Source organism: Oryx dammah, unplaced genomic scaffold (genome assembly GCF_014754425.2).
Source record: "Oryx dammah isolate SB20612 unplaced genomic scaffold, SCBI_Odam_1.1 HiC_scaffold_15, whole genome shotgun sequence".
NCBI lineage: Eukaryota > Metazoa > Chordata > Mammalia > Artiodactyla > Bovidae > Oryx > Oryx dammah.
Genome location: NW_024070199.1, coordinates 43,514,887 through 43,527,993, shown reverse-complemented (window position 1 = coordinate 43,527,993; position 13,107 = coordinate 43,514,887). Strand labels below are relative to the sequence as shown.

General features: G+C 42.7%; 1 protein-coding gene across 2 annotated transcripts in view; it reads right to left on the bottom strand.

Moving 5' to 3' along the window:
- The window catches only part of KDM2A (lysine demethylase 2A), a 92,169-nt gene extending 80,294 nt beyond the window's left edge, over nucleotides 1-11,875 (bottom strand). The window contains exons 1-2 of one of the 2 annotated variants that reach the window (XM_040256427.1): nucleotides 11,490-11,875; nucleotides 10,130-10,253 (exon numbers count right to left, since the gene is read on the bottom strand). In XM_040256427.1, coding sequence (XP_040112361.1) covers nucleotides 10,130-10,171 — 42 coding nt within the window. In that variant the 5' untranslated portion in view covers nucleotides 10,172-10,253; nucleotides 11,490-11,875. The remainder of the gene's footprint in view (nucleotides 1-10,129; nucleotides 10,254-11,489) is intronic. The other variant, XM_040256428.1, reaches the window with a different exon arrangement.
- Nucleotides 11,876-13,107: the final 1,232 nt, after the last annotated feature.

The window sequence follows — 13,107 nt, the reverse complement described above, 5'->3', positions numbered from 1 at the left end:
ACAACAAACTGTGGAAAATTCTGAAAGAGATGGGAATACCAGACCACCTGGCCTGCCTCCTGAGAAATCTGTATGTAGGTCAAGAAGCAACAATTAGAACTGGACATGGAACAACAGACTGGTTCCAAATTGGGAAAGGAGTATGTCAAGGCTGTATACTGTCATTCTGCTTACTTAATTTATATGCAGAGTACATCATGAGAAACGCTGGACTGGCTGAAGCACAAGCTGGAGTCAAGATGGCCAGGAGAAATATCAATAACCTCAGATATGCAGATGACACCACCCTTATGGCAGAAAGTGAAGAGGAACTAAAGAGCCTCTTGATGAAAGTGAAAGAGGAGAGTGAAAAAGTTGGCTTAAAGCTCAACATTCAAAAAACTAAGATCATGGCATCCGGTCCCATCACTTCATGGGAAATAGATGGGGAAACAGTGGAAACGGTAGAGACTTTACTTTTTTAGGCTCCAAAATCACTGCAGATGGTGACTGCAGCATGAAATTAAAAGACGCTTACTCCTTGGAAGGAAAGTTCTGACCAACCTAGATAGCATATTAAAAAGCAGAGACATTACTTTGCTGACAAAGATTCATCTAGTCAAAGCTATGGTTTTTCCAGTAGTTATGTATGGGTATGAGAACTGGACTTAAAGAAAGCTGAGCACCAAAGAATTGATGCTTTTGAACTGCGGTGTTGGAAAAGACTCTTGATAGTTCCTTGGACTGCAAGCAAATCCAAGCAGTCAATCCTAAAGGAAATCAGTTCTGAATATTCATTGGAAGGACTGATGCTGAAGCTGAAACTCCAATCCTTTGCCCACTTGATGTGAAGAACTGACTAACTGGAAAAGACCCTGACGTGGGAAAGACTAAAGGCGGGAGAAGGGGACGACAGAGGAGATGGTTGGATGGCATCACCGACTCAATGGACATGAGTTTGAATAAACTCCAGGAGTTGGAGACGGACAGGGTAGCCTGCTGTGCTGCAGTCCAAGGGGTCGCAAAGAGTCGGACACGTCTGAGCAGCTGAACTGAACCACAGTAGCTTCCATCGGTCTCACCAAATCCATTCTTGTCTCTCCCGATCCTTTCTCTACATGGCAGCTACTGATATTAGTCTACTGATACTAGCATGTTATACTCCTCTGCAGCATTCACAATAAAGCCTTACTTGACCCCTGATAACCTTGTCAAGATTTTAATTGTCTCCACCACTCACTTCTCTCCAGTTACACTGTTCTTTCTGGTTTTATTTCGTTGGCAGGTTCCTCAAACATGTCAGATTCCTTTCAACTTCGGCGGGGGTGGGGGGGAGGTGGGGGCTTTGCTTATGATAATCACTTCTCCCTTTTGCCTGGTTACCTCATGGTCAGCCTTCAGGTGTCAGCTTTAAAAGCTTTCTCAAGAAAAGGTGTTCTCTAATGCCTGCTGGGCTGGCACTCTTGAAGCTTAGATTACGTCACTCTATTATACACCTTCATTGCATCCTATATTTATCTTTATAGTCCTTTGTGTAACTATAACTAACATCACTAGCATTAAGTATTTAATATCTGACTTCCCTAACACTGTAATCTTGTGACAGAGGGACCATGCCTCTATGGCTCATCACTGTATCCCAAGTGCTCTGCCTGGTGTGTGACATGTGGTTAAGTGCTTGAAACATCATTTTCTCATTCCTTTTATTTTTTATTTTTTTTATTTTTACTTTATTTTGCTTTACAATACTGTATTGGTTTTGCCATACATTGACATGAATCCGCCACAGGTGTACCTGAGTTCCCAATCCTGAACCCCCCTCCCACCTCCCACCCCAAGAACTTGAACTTCACAAGACTGGCTCCGCATCACTCAGGTCTCAGTTACAAAACACCATCTTCTCAGGGAGCCTTTAACAATGACCCAAGCTCAAGGAGTGATCCCCACACTACAAGTATTTCATCCCCCCTCTTAATTTCTTCAAAGTATCCAGCATTACCTGAAACCACAGTTATTTGGAAGTTCTAAAAAAGCAAGGGCCAAGTTAAGTGCCTGACACAGATTAAGCATTCAGCAAACATTTAAGTGAATGAATCTCCTGAATGAGAAAAGATGACTTGGAGAACATCCTACATAGCAAAACATTTACAAGCTCTACTCCGACGAAGCTGAAGAAGAGGCAGTGTGTCTTAGACTGCCTACTGTGGATCCCGGCTCTTTCCTTACTTAGCTGTATGCATGCTCAGTTGCTCAGTCGTCTCTGACTCTCTGCAACCCCGTGAGCTGTGGCCTGCCAGGTTCCTCTGTCCACAGGATTCTTCAGGCAAGAATCCTGGAGTGGGCTGCCATTCCCTTCTCCAGGATCTTCCTGACCCAGGGATTGAGCCTGGTCTCCTGCACTGCAGGCGGATTCTTTACTGTCTGAGCCACTGGCTCAGCTTACTTAGCTTTATAACCTCTGGTAAGTTAATTAACTGCACTATCCCTCCGTTTCCAAACCAGAAAATGGGAATCATAGAACCTACCTCAAGGGGTTGCTGAAAATTAACTTAGTTAATATGTGTAAAATGCCAGTACTAAGCACACAATATACACTCAATTAATGTGTACTACTATCTATCAGACAGGACTTTCTCCCTCTGTTTCAAATATACAAGGTGACTTTTCCTTTATCTCATCCACCTAAAAAGCGCCCCTTTTGGTTTTTTTTTCTTTTGCACACTGTGCAACTCCAATGGCATCTTTTTTTTCCCCCAATGGCATCATTCACAAAGTTTAAGAAATGTGAATGATACCCTCTGGAATTGTGTAACATGGCAGCACCATCCCCATTTCCTAGCAACTCCCAGAATTGTAATTATCAAAATAATAAGATGACCAAAAGTCAAAAAATAGAAACGTACTTTGGAAATGATTAAAATACTACAAAACAAGCACTATATTTACAAATCTACATTCTCTCGAAGTTACTGTCAAAAAAAGGAAGGGCTGGCTAGATGATACAAAAGAGTTTTGACACAAAAGCATTTGTAACTTCTGTGATCCAGGCATATAAGGAAATGAATAAGGTTGGGGCTACCTTAAATTCACACTGAGGGCCACAACCAGTTCATCAGATTGTTTCTCAGGAAGGGCCATGGGTTATTCAGCCACAGGGTAATAAACAATATTTCAGTATTTGCTCGTGTCAATACCACACCTTTTATCTTTTTTTTCTATTCTTCAAAGAGAGTATCAAAATATTTATTGTAACTTTATTATTGATCTCAAGACAGTGAATATTTACTTTGGTTACCCACATTAGTTGATCTTAGAATACATAAGTGATGTGAAAGTCGCTCAGTGGTGTCCAACTCTTTGTGATCCCATGGGCTGTAGCCTGCCAGGCTCCTCTGTCCATGGAATTCTCCAGGTAAGAATACTACAGTGGGTAGCTGTTCCCTTCTCCAGGGGAATCTTCCTAACCCAGGTCTCCCACATTGCAAGGTGGATTCTTTACCATCTGAGCCACCAGGGAGTAAGTTAAAAGGAGTAATAAAGAAATCCGCAACTAGGTTGAGGGCTTGTCATGACCATGAAGCCACTTCTGTGAAAATTCAACAACAAAAACACCATTTCATGCTTATCTGGGCAAAGCCCTAAAAAATGCAATCTGAGATGATTTCAAGATCTTCCACGTTGGACTTAAACCTTTAAGATTAACAGAAGATAATCAGGATGGAGACCCAGAACGAACTGACTGAATCTCTCTTTAAATCTGAATTTTCAAACTCCCACTATTAACACTGGATAATTCTCTGTTGTAGGAAATGTTTAATGGAATGTTTTAACAGCATCCTTAGTCTCTACTCACTAAAATACCAACAGTACACCCCTAGTCTGACAATCAAAAATGTCTCCAGATATTGCCAAATGTCCCCCTTGACAGGGCAAAAATCAACCCCAGCTGAGAATCTCTGCTTTAAATAAATCTGTCCCAACTGTCTAAAATATCCACCAGTATTCTCACCTCCCTCTTTTAAAAACCCTCCCACCGATCTTCCTGATAATTGAGATCATCCCAGAGCCCACCTTAATTCATCTGTCTTTGCCTCCAGAATCCTCAGAATTCACTCAGCAGTACAACTCCATCAATAGCAGGTCAGTTCTCTTGTTTAAAACTAGAGTTGGTAATGCAGTTTGTACAAAGATTCTGGGCTCATGATCCCCAGTCAAGCATTCTTTTCCATCAAAATACACTGCCATCCATCTGACAGCAAGTTTTGTCAGTCCTTCATTGCCCAAGTGTCTTGCTTCTATCCTCCCTTTTCATTTCTACTATCTACACCCCAGAGTGGTGGTTCTGAAACTTCTGCACGCATCAAAACCACCTGGCTTGTTAAAAACACAGGTCGCTGGGCCCCAACCCCAGAGTTTCTGATCCAGCAAGAATGAGGCAGAGTCCAAGAATAAGCATTTCTAAGCAGCTCCCAGATTCGCAGATAAGGTCTACCTTGCTGGTAAGGGGACCACAGTTTGAGAACCACTGCACTTGAGTGCGGTATCTATCACCTCAAGAGGTAATCTATTTCAATCTTCTTTCAGACACCTTCCTGACATAAAACTACAAAAATATTACTCCGAAAACACCACTCTGATCAAATTAGTGCACAATTAAAAACAAACCATAACTTTAGTGGCTCTCTATTTTTCATACCGCGCTTTCATAATTGTTTAAAATGTGTTCCCTACATTATCAACACTACCTCCCAAAACAAATCTTCTACTTCCTATTAACTTAACAGCTTATCAGACCCCCCACTCCATAGAAAGGCTTATGCTATCTTTACCTTCTGCAAGGCCACCCTCTTCCCTCCTCCTCTCTACCTACCTGAAGGAGGCCTTCCTTCACCACTGTATTTGTCAAAACCACTGGTTTGGTCACTATCTGCTGCCTTTTATCTTTATGCTTTAAGTTTTTACCAAGTACTCACAGATAGAGAAAACCCCCAAGAACCTAAAATTTAAAACAGAAAACAATGATATGAGTGACATGCATAAATAAAAGGCTTGACATATATACAAACTACACAAATATTGCTATTGTAATAGACCAAGTGCAATAAGTTCAGAATTGACAAAAAATGAAAGAACACACTCACTTTTAAGAAACATGATCAAATGTTGGCTGTCAGGTATTTGTAGCCATCTCATTTAGGATGTTAAGTAGTTACATTAACTACTTAAAAGAAATTGCAAAAGTAGCCTCAAAAAAAGATAAACTACTCAGTTTACAACTTCCTACAACAGGAGTACCTATTTGTTTTCTGTATGAAATACCCTGCAAGAGAGATAATAAGGAATGAAAGGAGAAACAGGGTTCAAGGTCTGGCTCCACCCCTTATCAACTTCGTGATCCTGGTCAAGTCAAGGCAGCTCCCTAGGCCTCTATTTCCATAATAAAAACATTAAGGTTTAAAATTATACCATCTATCTTACAGAGTTGTTTTGAGGATTAAACAGGGTAATGTGTTTGAAAGAACCTGGCCTAGTACCTAACACATGATAAATGTTTACTGAATTTTAACCTCTGTTTTGCACAATGCAAAAACACAGTATTTTCCCAAAAGTGAGACCAAGAGAGCAAATTAATAAAACTTGACTAAGGACATCCATTCCCCAAGAGGAAAAATAAAGAGAGACATAAAATAAGAATGTTATGTCCCTCTGCATGGCATATACCAAATGTATCCATTCCCCAACTTAAGAGTCAAAACCAAGACTTGAGATTAACACAACCACCATCACTTTCAACTTCACAACCGTAAGCTTGTCTTAAAAGTCAGCAAAAACCTTAACATAGAAGGTTTAACAGGATTTGAGGGAGAACTTAAAATTCAGACTGAGCTTTTACAGTTAACTAATATTTTCTTATGTTAGTGGCCTAAATACTATAAATGTGTTCATGTGGCATGTGTGCCAAACGTTTTTCATTTGCTAGAGCTTAGGCATTCTGGTTCTTATGTATATACTACAGAACCCAAAACCCCAATAGTGTGTTCATCCCTGTACACCAAACTCTCCTCCATTCTTGATCTATTCCTAGCAGTCAAGAAAACTCACAGAAAAGAAAAGTATTTATGAGGGGTTTCCACAATATCAACAAATACTGAGCATTTTCTATATATTGCAGACTGAGAGTACTTTCTTCTCTCTTTTTGAGGCTACTTATTAAGCACTTTCTATGTGTCAGGCACTATTCAAAGTATCTAGTAGATACCACAAACAAAAACAAAGTCCCAAATCTCAAGGAGCTTATACTCTAATGGAGATATATGCACAAACAAACTTAAGTATGATAGTGATGAGTGTTCAGCAAAATAAAACAAGTAATAGGGCTTAAATACATCCCTCATTCTGTATTTGGGTCCTCAAAATATAGGTCACTGTGGAAGACTGATGCTTAAGTATAAAAAATTAGCTCCCTCATCATCTGCATTTTGAATACCAAAAATAGGCATTTAGACTTTCCTTTATTACTAGGAAAGAGACTTCAACAATGTACTCTTTCACCAATAGAGACTGACGGTTAAGTCTAATGGAATAATTATAAATAAGCAAATTCATCAATTTACACCATGCTATAATTTTTTAAATTGTTAAAGCTATGGAAAAAAAATGGCTTAAAATTAGGTTTTTGTGTTGCCTGGTCTATTCCTGGCCAGAAAAACCTTACAGAGGGTACATTCAAAGTGGGACTGTTTGTAAAAGAGTGAATCTGTTCATTCATTGCTCCTGAATCGGGGGATACGATTTTAAGGATAACCCAAAGAAAGGTGAGAATATCATAAGGGCTTGGTGCCCTCAGTTTCCTGCAACAGATAAATGATTCAGCTACTTCAGAGAGAATCATATATAAGGCACAGTAACAGGATTGAGCATCCAATAGTGTAATAACATCCTTTAGAAAATCTCTTAATTTCATCATCAAGATTGACAAGCAAGCTGAACTCTCACGTAAATCAGCATCTCTCCCTTCAGATAACAGTACTAGCTTAAGTCAAGAGAAAAAAGTATTCTGAAACATAAAAGAGAAAAAAATATAACTTTTACCCTGAAGCATACTGTCTGAAGTATAATGTCTTTGCTTTCTTTTTACACTAATTTAGTCATTCATTTGTTTCTACAGTTGCCTTTGGCAGGGGCTAGTGAATTTTTTCCATACCAAATGTACCTACACCTTACTCATTTACTTTAATGCACATTATTTTGCCCTTGACTTTCTATGCAATAGCAAGAACTACTCAGAATTGGTGTGACTTCAAAAACCTAAAAGATCATCAACTACAACTGCTAAGGATTTAACTAATAATTTAGACTAAGAAACTCTAAAATACTATGTAGAACATTCCTTGCAAATGAACACTTAAATATACATGGCTGTGACAAGCATTCAAAACTGCTCCAACATTTTGGCTCCTGAAACCAAATTAAGGAACAAAAGTTCCATAATTAGTACCTGACAATGTTTCTCAGGAAGGTCCTACATCCAAATTACTAGAAATACAGAAATAAATCATCTTTACCTCAGGACAACCAAATAACCACCCATCACCAAAACTGAAGGTTCTATTCCTCTCACTTTAATACCTCCTTAGGGATGTTAACTTGCCATGGAGAGTATCTGGCTTTCTTCTAGAAATCTATACACAAAACTACTAATATTTTCATTAAAAACAAAATATCTTCATTAAAAACATACATACCATCTTCAGAAGTGTAATTCTCCTTCACAAATACTAGTTTGACAAAAGAAAAGCCAATTTTTAAAAACCATTTCTGATTTTTTAAAAGATGACTTGTCACAAAGATGATATAAACATCATAATTTATCTCACCAAATCCAAGTCAGTTAAAAGCATTACAGAGGATCTATTCAATCATGAACAATACATATTCTTATTATTAGTTAAGGATACAACTTTTTTTTTTAAGATACGTGAAAGGTTCTCAATATAAAGAAGTCTTGTTCCAACATGAGTCTGGACTCAGACTGTTAATACTGGTACTACATTTTCTCTCCCAAGAAGCTGTTTTGAAGATATGTGACAGAGGGACTACCATTTAGATTCTGTCCTCTAAAACAATAAGGAAGTAAAAGCCGGTTAACACTATAATCAATATACTAGGTGATTCAACTCAATTTGACAAACATATAGCATGAAACCAAACTTTAATCACAAAGCCAAGTTAGTAAACCTGTCATTTATTCTCTTTCAAACTTTATGTTCCATGGCCAGTAACTGCAAAACAAAACTAAATTCTATAGTCTGACCTACTTTAAAGAGACACAGTGTTATAACTACTGTAAAAATTAGCCTTTATGTCTTCATGTTAGTCTTAAAATTCCTCAAATAACTAATACAGAATTCTGTAAGTGACACAGTGCCATTAAGAGCTCGGTAGGCACACTGCCACTCAAATAAGCCAGCAATAGTTATGTTAGGGAAGGGATTTACACTTCAGATATAATTTTGTCATGTAATTTTAAAAAGGAAAACAAACATCAGTCACTCTAAACTCCAAGATTATTACCCAAAATTATAAGATTCTCCCAAAATTTGTGCTTTATCCTCTTACACAACACTTTTACAAAATCACAAACCAGAAGGAAAAATATGCTAGATAAAGAAAGGTTAATGTGTGCAACAGGTAGCAATCATTTTACAATTAAAAAAAAAAAAAAACCCTTACCAGGACAAAAATCACACTTACCACTACCTTTCTACCTTGTTAAAAAATGTGAAAACTTGTTTTGAAAGACTAGATCCCAAGATCTCTTATTTACAAAACAGCTCAGCAATCCTACCAGCTGACACAATAAAAACGAATTTCAAATAGCAGTAACTAACTGGGAAAGAGTTTTGCAGCATCTTCTTTCTTTTCCCAAAGAAAAATTGAACTCAAGAAATGTCAGAACAAAAAATAAATCCTAAATGTACAAAATTCCACTAATGATATTTTATTTATAAAAGTTGGAGATAAATTATAATCTCAACACAGATTGGGAGACAAGAAGTAAAACTCTGAAATAAGGTTTACCAGAACATTATTGTCTACTGGACATATTAATACTTGCCAACATACACCACACCTTTTCAACAGTCACATTAAGGGGATGGGGGGGGGGGCGGCGGGGTAGGAAAAACAGCCTATTCTCAGAGTCTGGAGAGCAACAGAAAAAGCTTTAGAGAATCATTTTTTCCCTCCAAATTCAGTCTAAAATGCAAAGCCAAGTAAAACCAGCATAAATTCCTTTAGTTAATCTTCTAAGTCTTTCAGTTCACCAAATTTACATAATACAGACAGTTCTGTGGCTTTCCTCATTCCCCACTCTACAAACATAAATTCAAAACTCTGCAATGAATATATGGTGAGTATTAATAAAGCTCTCTTTGACGAAGAAAAACAAAAATCAAATTCTTTAACTCCAGCAGGGAAACCCTGAGAAGAAAACAGGGCCTAAGGGACAAAGTATCCACACGCAGACACAAGCCAATTCCCTCCAAATCATTACTAAGTAGGAATTTATTTCCATAAGAGATCATATACATCCCTCCCAAAATACAAAATACAGAACTTTATCAGCATCCAGAATTCTACCTTTTCTTAATCAATACCCTTCAACACTATCCATGTTGATTTGTGTTTAAAAAAAAAAAAAAAAAAAACACCTTAGTTCTACTCCCCAACTCAAAGCCACAGATCTTGGTACACCATAATCGAAGAAAAAAATTATACAGAACTACCCTTCCTCAAATAGCTTTGCTCCTAAAATTTACATTCTAATCTAAATCAGTTAGATTTATTACAATTTCAGTATTTTGAGATTAGGAATCCTTGTCACGCTGTAATTCACAAAATCGTCTGATTTACAATCGTTTTGGCAGAAGTTAAAGGCTACCTATAAATTCATTTCCAAATAGGATGACTACTACGGCTGTAACTACTTGGCCTAAAACCCACATGAGATTATTATCTTCCCTCCTCCTCTGGGGCAGAGAAAAGCCACCTGAAAAGTTTTAATCACAGTATGTTCACAAATGGAAACAAAATAGTTATTCTGCTTCAAAACTGAAGGGGAAAAAAAAAAAGGCAAGTAAATACTAACCAATCTCTGGCTGTAACGAATCCTTTCTTCTTCGGGTTCCATCTCTCACCCTTCTGTTGAAATTACAGAAAGAAACCACTCCAGGGCTGCCTTCCTCTTCCTCCTTAGGAACCAGATTGCAACACTGAAGAACAATGATAGGAGCAGAGATGAGAACTCATCCTCGAATTCAAGCTTTTTTTCCTTGGAATGAAGTATTTAGGATATGTGTAAGTTAAAAGTTTTCCTAAGAAACCGGGTTCCTCTTCATCAGTTTGGGAACTCTCAGCTTTGGGGCAAGTGGTTCCAAACCAAGATCAACAATCACATTACAACTGTCTGAGGCCTATAGGCAAAAGATGGTTTCAGTTCCTTAAAGTCGGGCTACACCACTTGTTTCTCCCCACAGGATTACCATAGGCAAGGCTCCCCTTCATGGCAACATTAGCAAAAAAAAAAAAAAAAAAAGCCGCAGCGGGGGAGGGGGGAGCGGGGGCGGGTAGGACTTTTCTCTCCTTGAGCTGACCAGGTAAAGCAGCCACTGAACTAATCCAGATCCTAACCCAAATAGTTCTCTTTCACCCGTAATTAGAAACTTAAGAAAAGGACAGACTAACTACATAAAGAGAACAAGAAATGAGGATTGAAATGAAGACTCCAAAACAATTTCCTATACACCTCTAGTAAAATCCGTATACAATCGTCACCGTCCTTCCTAAACTCCCCGGATCTTTTCATTTCCAAACCAACCCTCCACCCCAACACAAGATGCGTACAACTCTGAAACAAATTGAAGAGAGTTGCAAATCAGAAACAAAAATTGATCAGCTCTTTCTGCTTAAAGTAATAAGATATTTTACTTAGACATTTAAGTCAAATTCATCTTTTCCAAACATTAAAGACCGGTTTGCGCGACGGTCGATCCCTAATACCTAATACCAAGGTTTTTCTTTTTCCTAAATAATTCTCAGGGATAATGGCTTCCACAGAGAATGCAGGTTTTTTTTTCTTTTTTTGTTAACTACATTATGGCCACGTTAAAAGCATCCTTTCAAAACTGCTACGAGACCCGAGGACCCGATGACACAGTTTGCAATAGCAGTTCGTGGCAGAGCCCTCCTGGAAGAAGCCGTCGCCCCAAGTCGGGAGGCAAACCGTGTTTGCACCCCCTGGACAAGGACAGCCCGGGCTTGGGAACAGTCAGGGCCAGAAAAGAAAAAAATGGCAAATCTCGCCGGGTTCCCCCCGGGAAAGGCGTTTCAATGGTTCATTCACCCATCAGAAAAAGAAATAGAAACTTTACATTAAGTCTTTAGATAACACAACGACCCAAAACTTCCAAAGGGGGAGGGGGGTAAACGATAGGAGGGGGAAATCTCACCGGGGATTTTGCTCGTGAGTTCTTGTCCAAGTGAGAAGTGAAAGATTCCAAAAACTGAGAGGAAAAAATTAAATCCCAAACGTCGTCTTCGGTTTTTTTCCGTGGATCAATCCAGTATCCAGAGGGTCAAGAGCGACCCGGAAAAGAGAGGAAACAGTTGCTGAATCAAACCTCCTCTTCTGGCTTTGGAAACCGGGAGTCGGAGGCGTCACGAGAGGGGAGCGCGACCCCTCGGCGCCGAGCCCGAGGCGCCCCCGCCTCCCCCGGGCGGCGGTCAGCAGCCCGAGCGCAAGCCCCGGACCAGCCCCGGCCGCGGGGAGCGCCCTCTTCGCCGTGCCCTCGGCAAGCAGCCGCTCGGCCGCCTCCAGAGCCCGGGAGCGACGACCGATCAGCTGAGACCGGCCGACCCGAGGCTGCCCGCGCCGCCCCGGCCCCCCGGAACGCGGGCCCCGGCCCCGGGGGGCGGAGAGGGCGGGAGCGGCGCGGCGCGCCGGACTGGGGGCCCCGGGTCCCCTCGCGTCTCCCCCTCAGCCCAAGCTCCGCGCTGCGGGACGAGCCCCCGGCTACTCCCCAGTCGCAGAGGAAGGATTCCGGGGGATGGGCCCCCTTGGCGTTGCCCCTCCTCCCGGAGCGCCCCCTGCCCAGGATAGACAGAGCGGCGACAGGCCCAGCCGCTGGGAAGGTGCTCTGCGAGCCGCAGCCGCCGCCGCCGCCGCCGCCGCCGGGGAGGGGTGTTGTTTCCCTCACACAGGAGGAGCCGCTGAAGCAGCCGCCGCCATTTTGAACCCGTCAGACTCTCACATACACACAGCTCCTCCGCGGCGCACTGCGCAGGCGCCGCCTCCCCACCCCTCCTTCAGCTCGCCACTTCAGCCCCCACCCCCCTTCAAGCCTCTCTGCGCTCCTTACCGCTCTCCGGGGTGCACGTGAACGCGCACGCGTCACTCCCCTCTAACGCGGACACTTTGCCGGCGCGCGCACGCGCGGATGCGTCGGCCTCGAATCGCCCGCGCCCCGCGACGCCGACGCGGCTCCCCGCCCCGCCTCGCGTCAGCCTGCCCGCCCTCCCGCCGGCCCACCGCCCTCGCTCCCCGTCGGCCTTCTTCCAGGGCTCTGGCTCGGCCCGCTGCTCGCGCCTGCGCGCAGGCCACCGATCCTCCTCCGCGCGCGCCCTGCCCCCCACACGCCCTCGCTCGAACACACACTTCGCCTCTGTGACCCCGCCCCTCACCGGCCAGCTGCGTTGGCGGCCCTCCCCCACCTCGCCTGGGAGGGTGGTGACCCCCGACCCCCCAGAAAGCACAACACCCCCCAAACAGTGGGGAGAAGCGCCCTGGTCCCCTTCAGCCGCCCTCTGCCCCAGCCAGCCCGTCACAGTCACACAACCTGAGGGCCGGGCGGCCTGGGCGAGGGCAGCCGTTGCCCGCCTTAAAGCGGGGGTCTCCCGGGGTCAGGCCTCTGGGCCGGGTCGGCCAGACTGCCCAGGGCGAGGGGGCGCAGGGAAGGGGCGCCTTCCCGCCGGCTGCCCTCCCCTCGCGCGCCCGCCGCTGGGCCGAGGCCGGCCTGCCCGCCATCCCCGGGCAGGCCCTTGGCGCCCCCGCCGCGGGGCCCGTCCGCC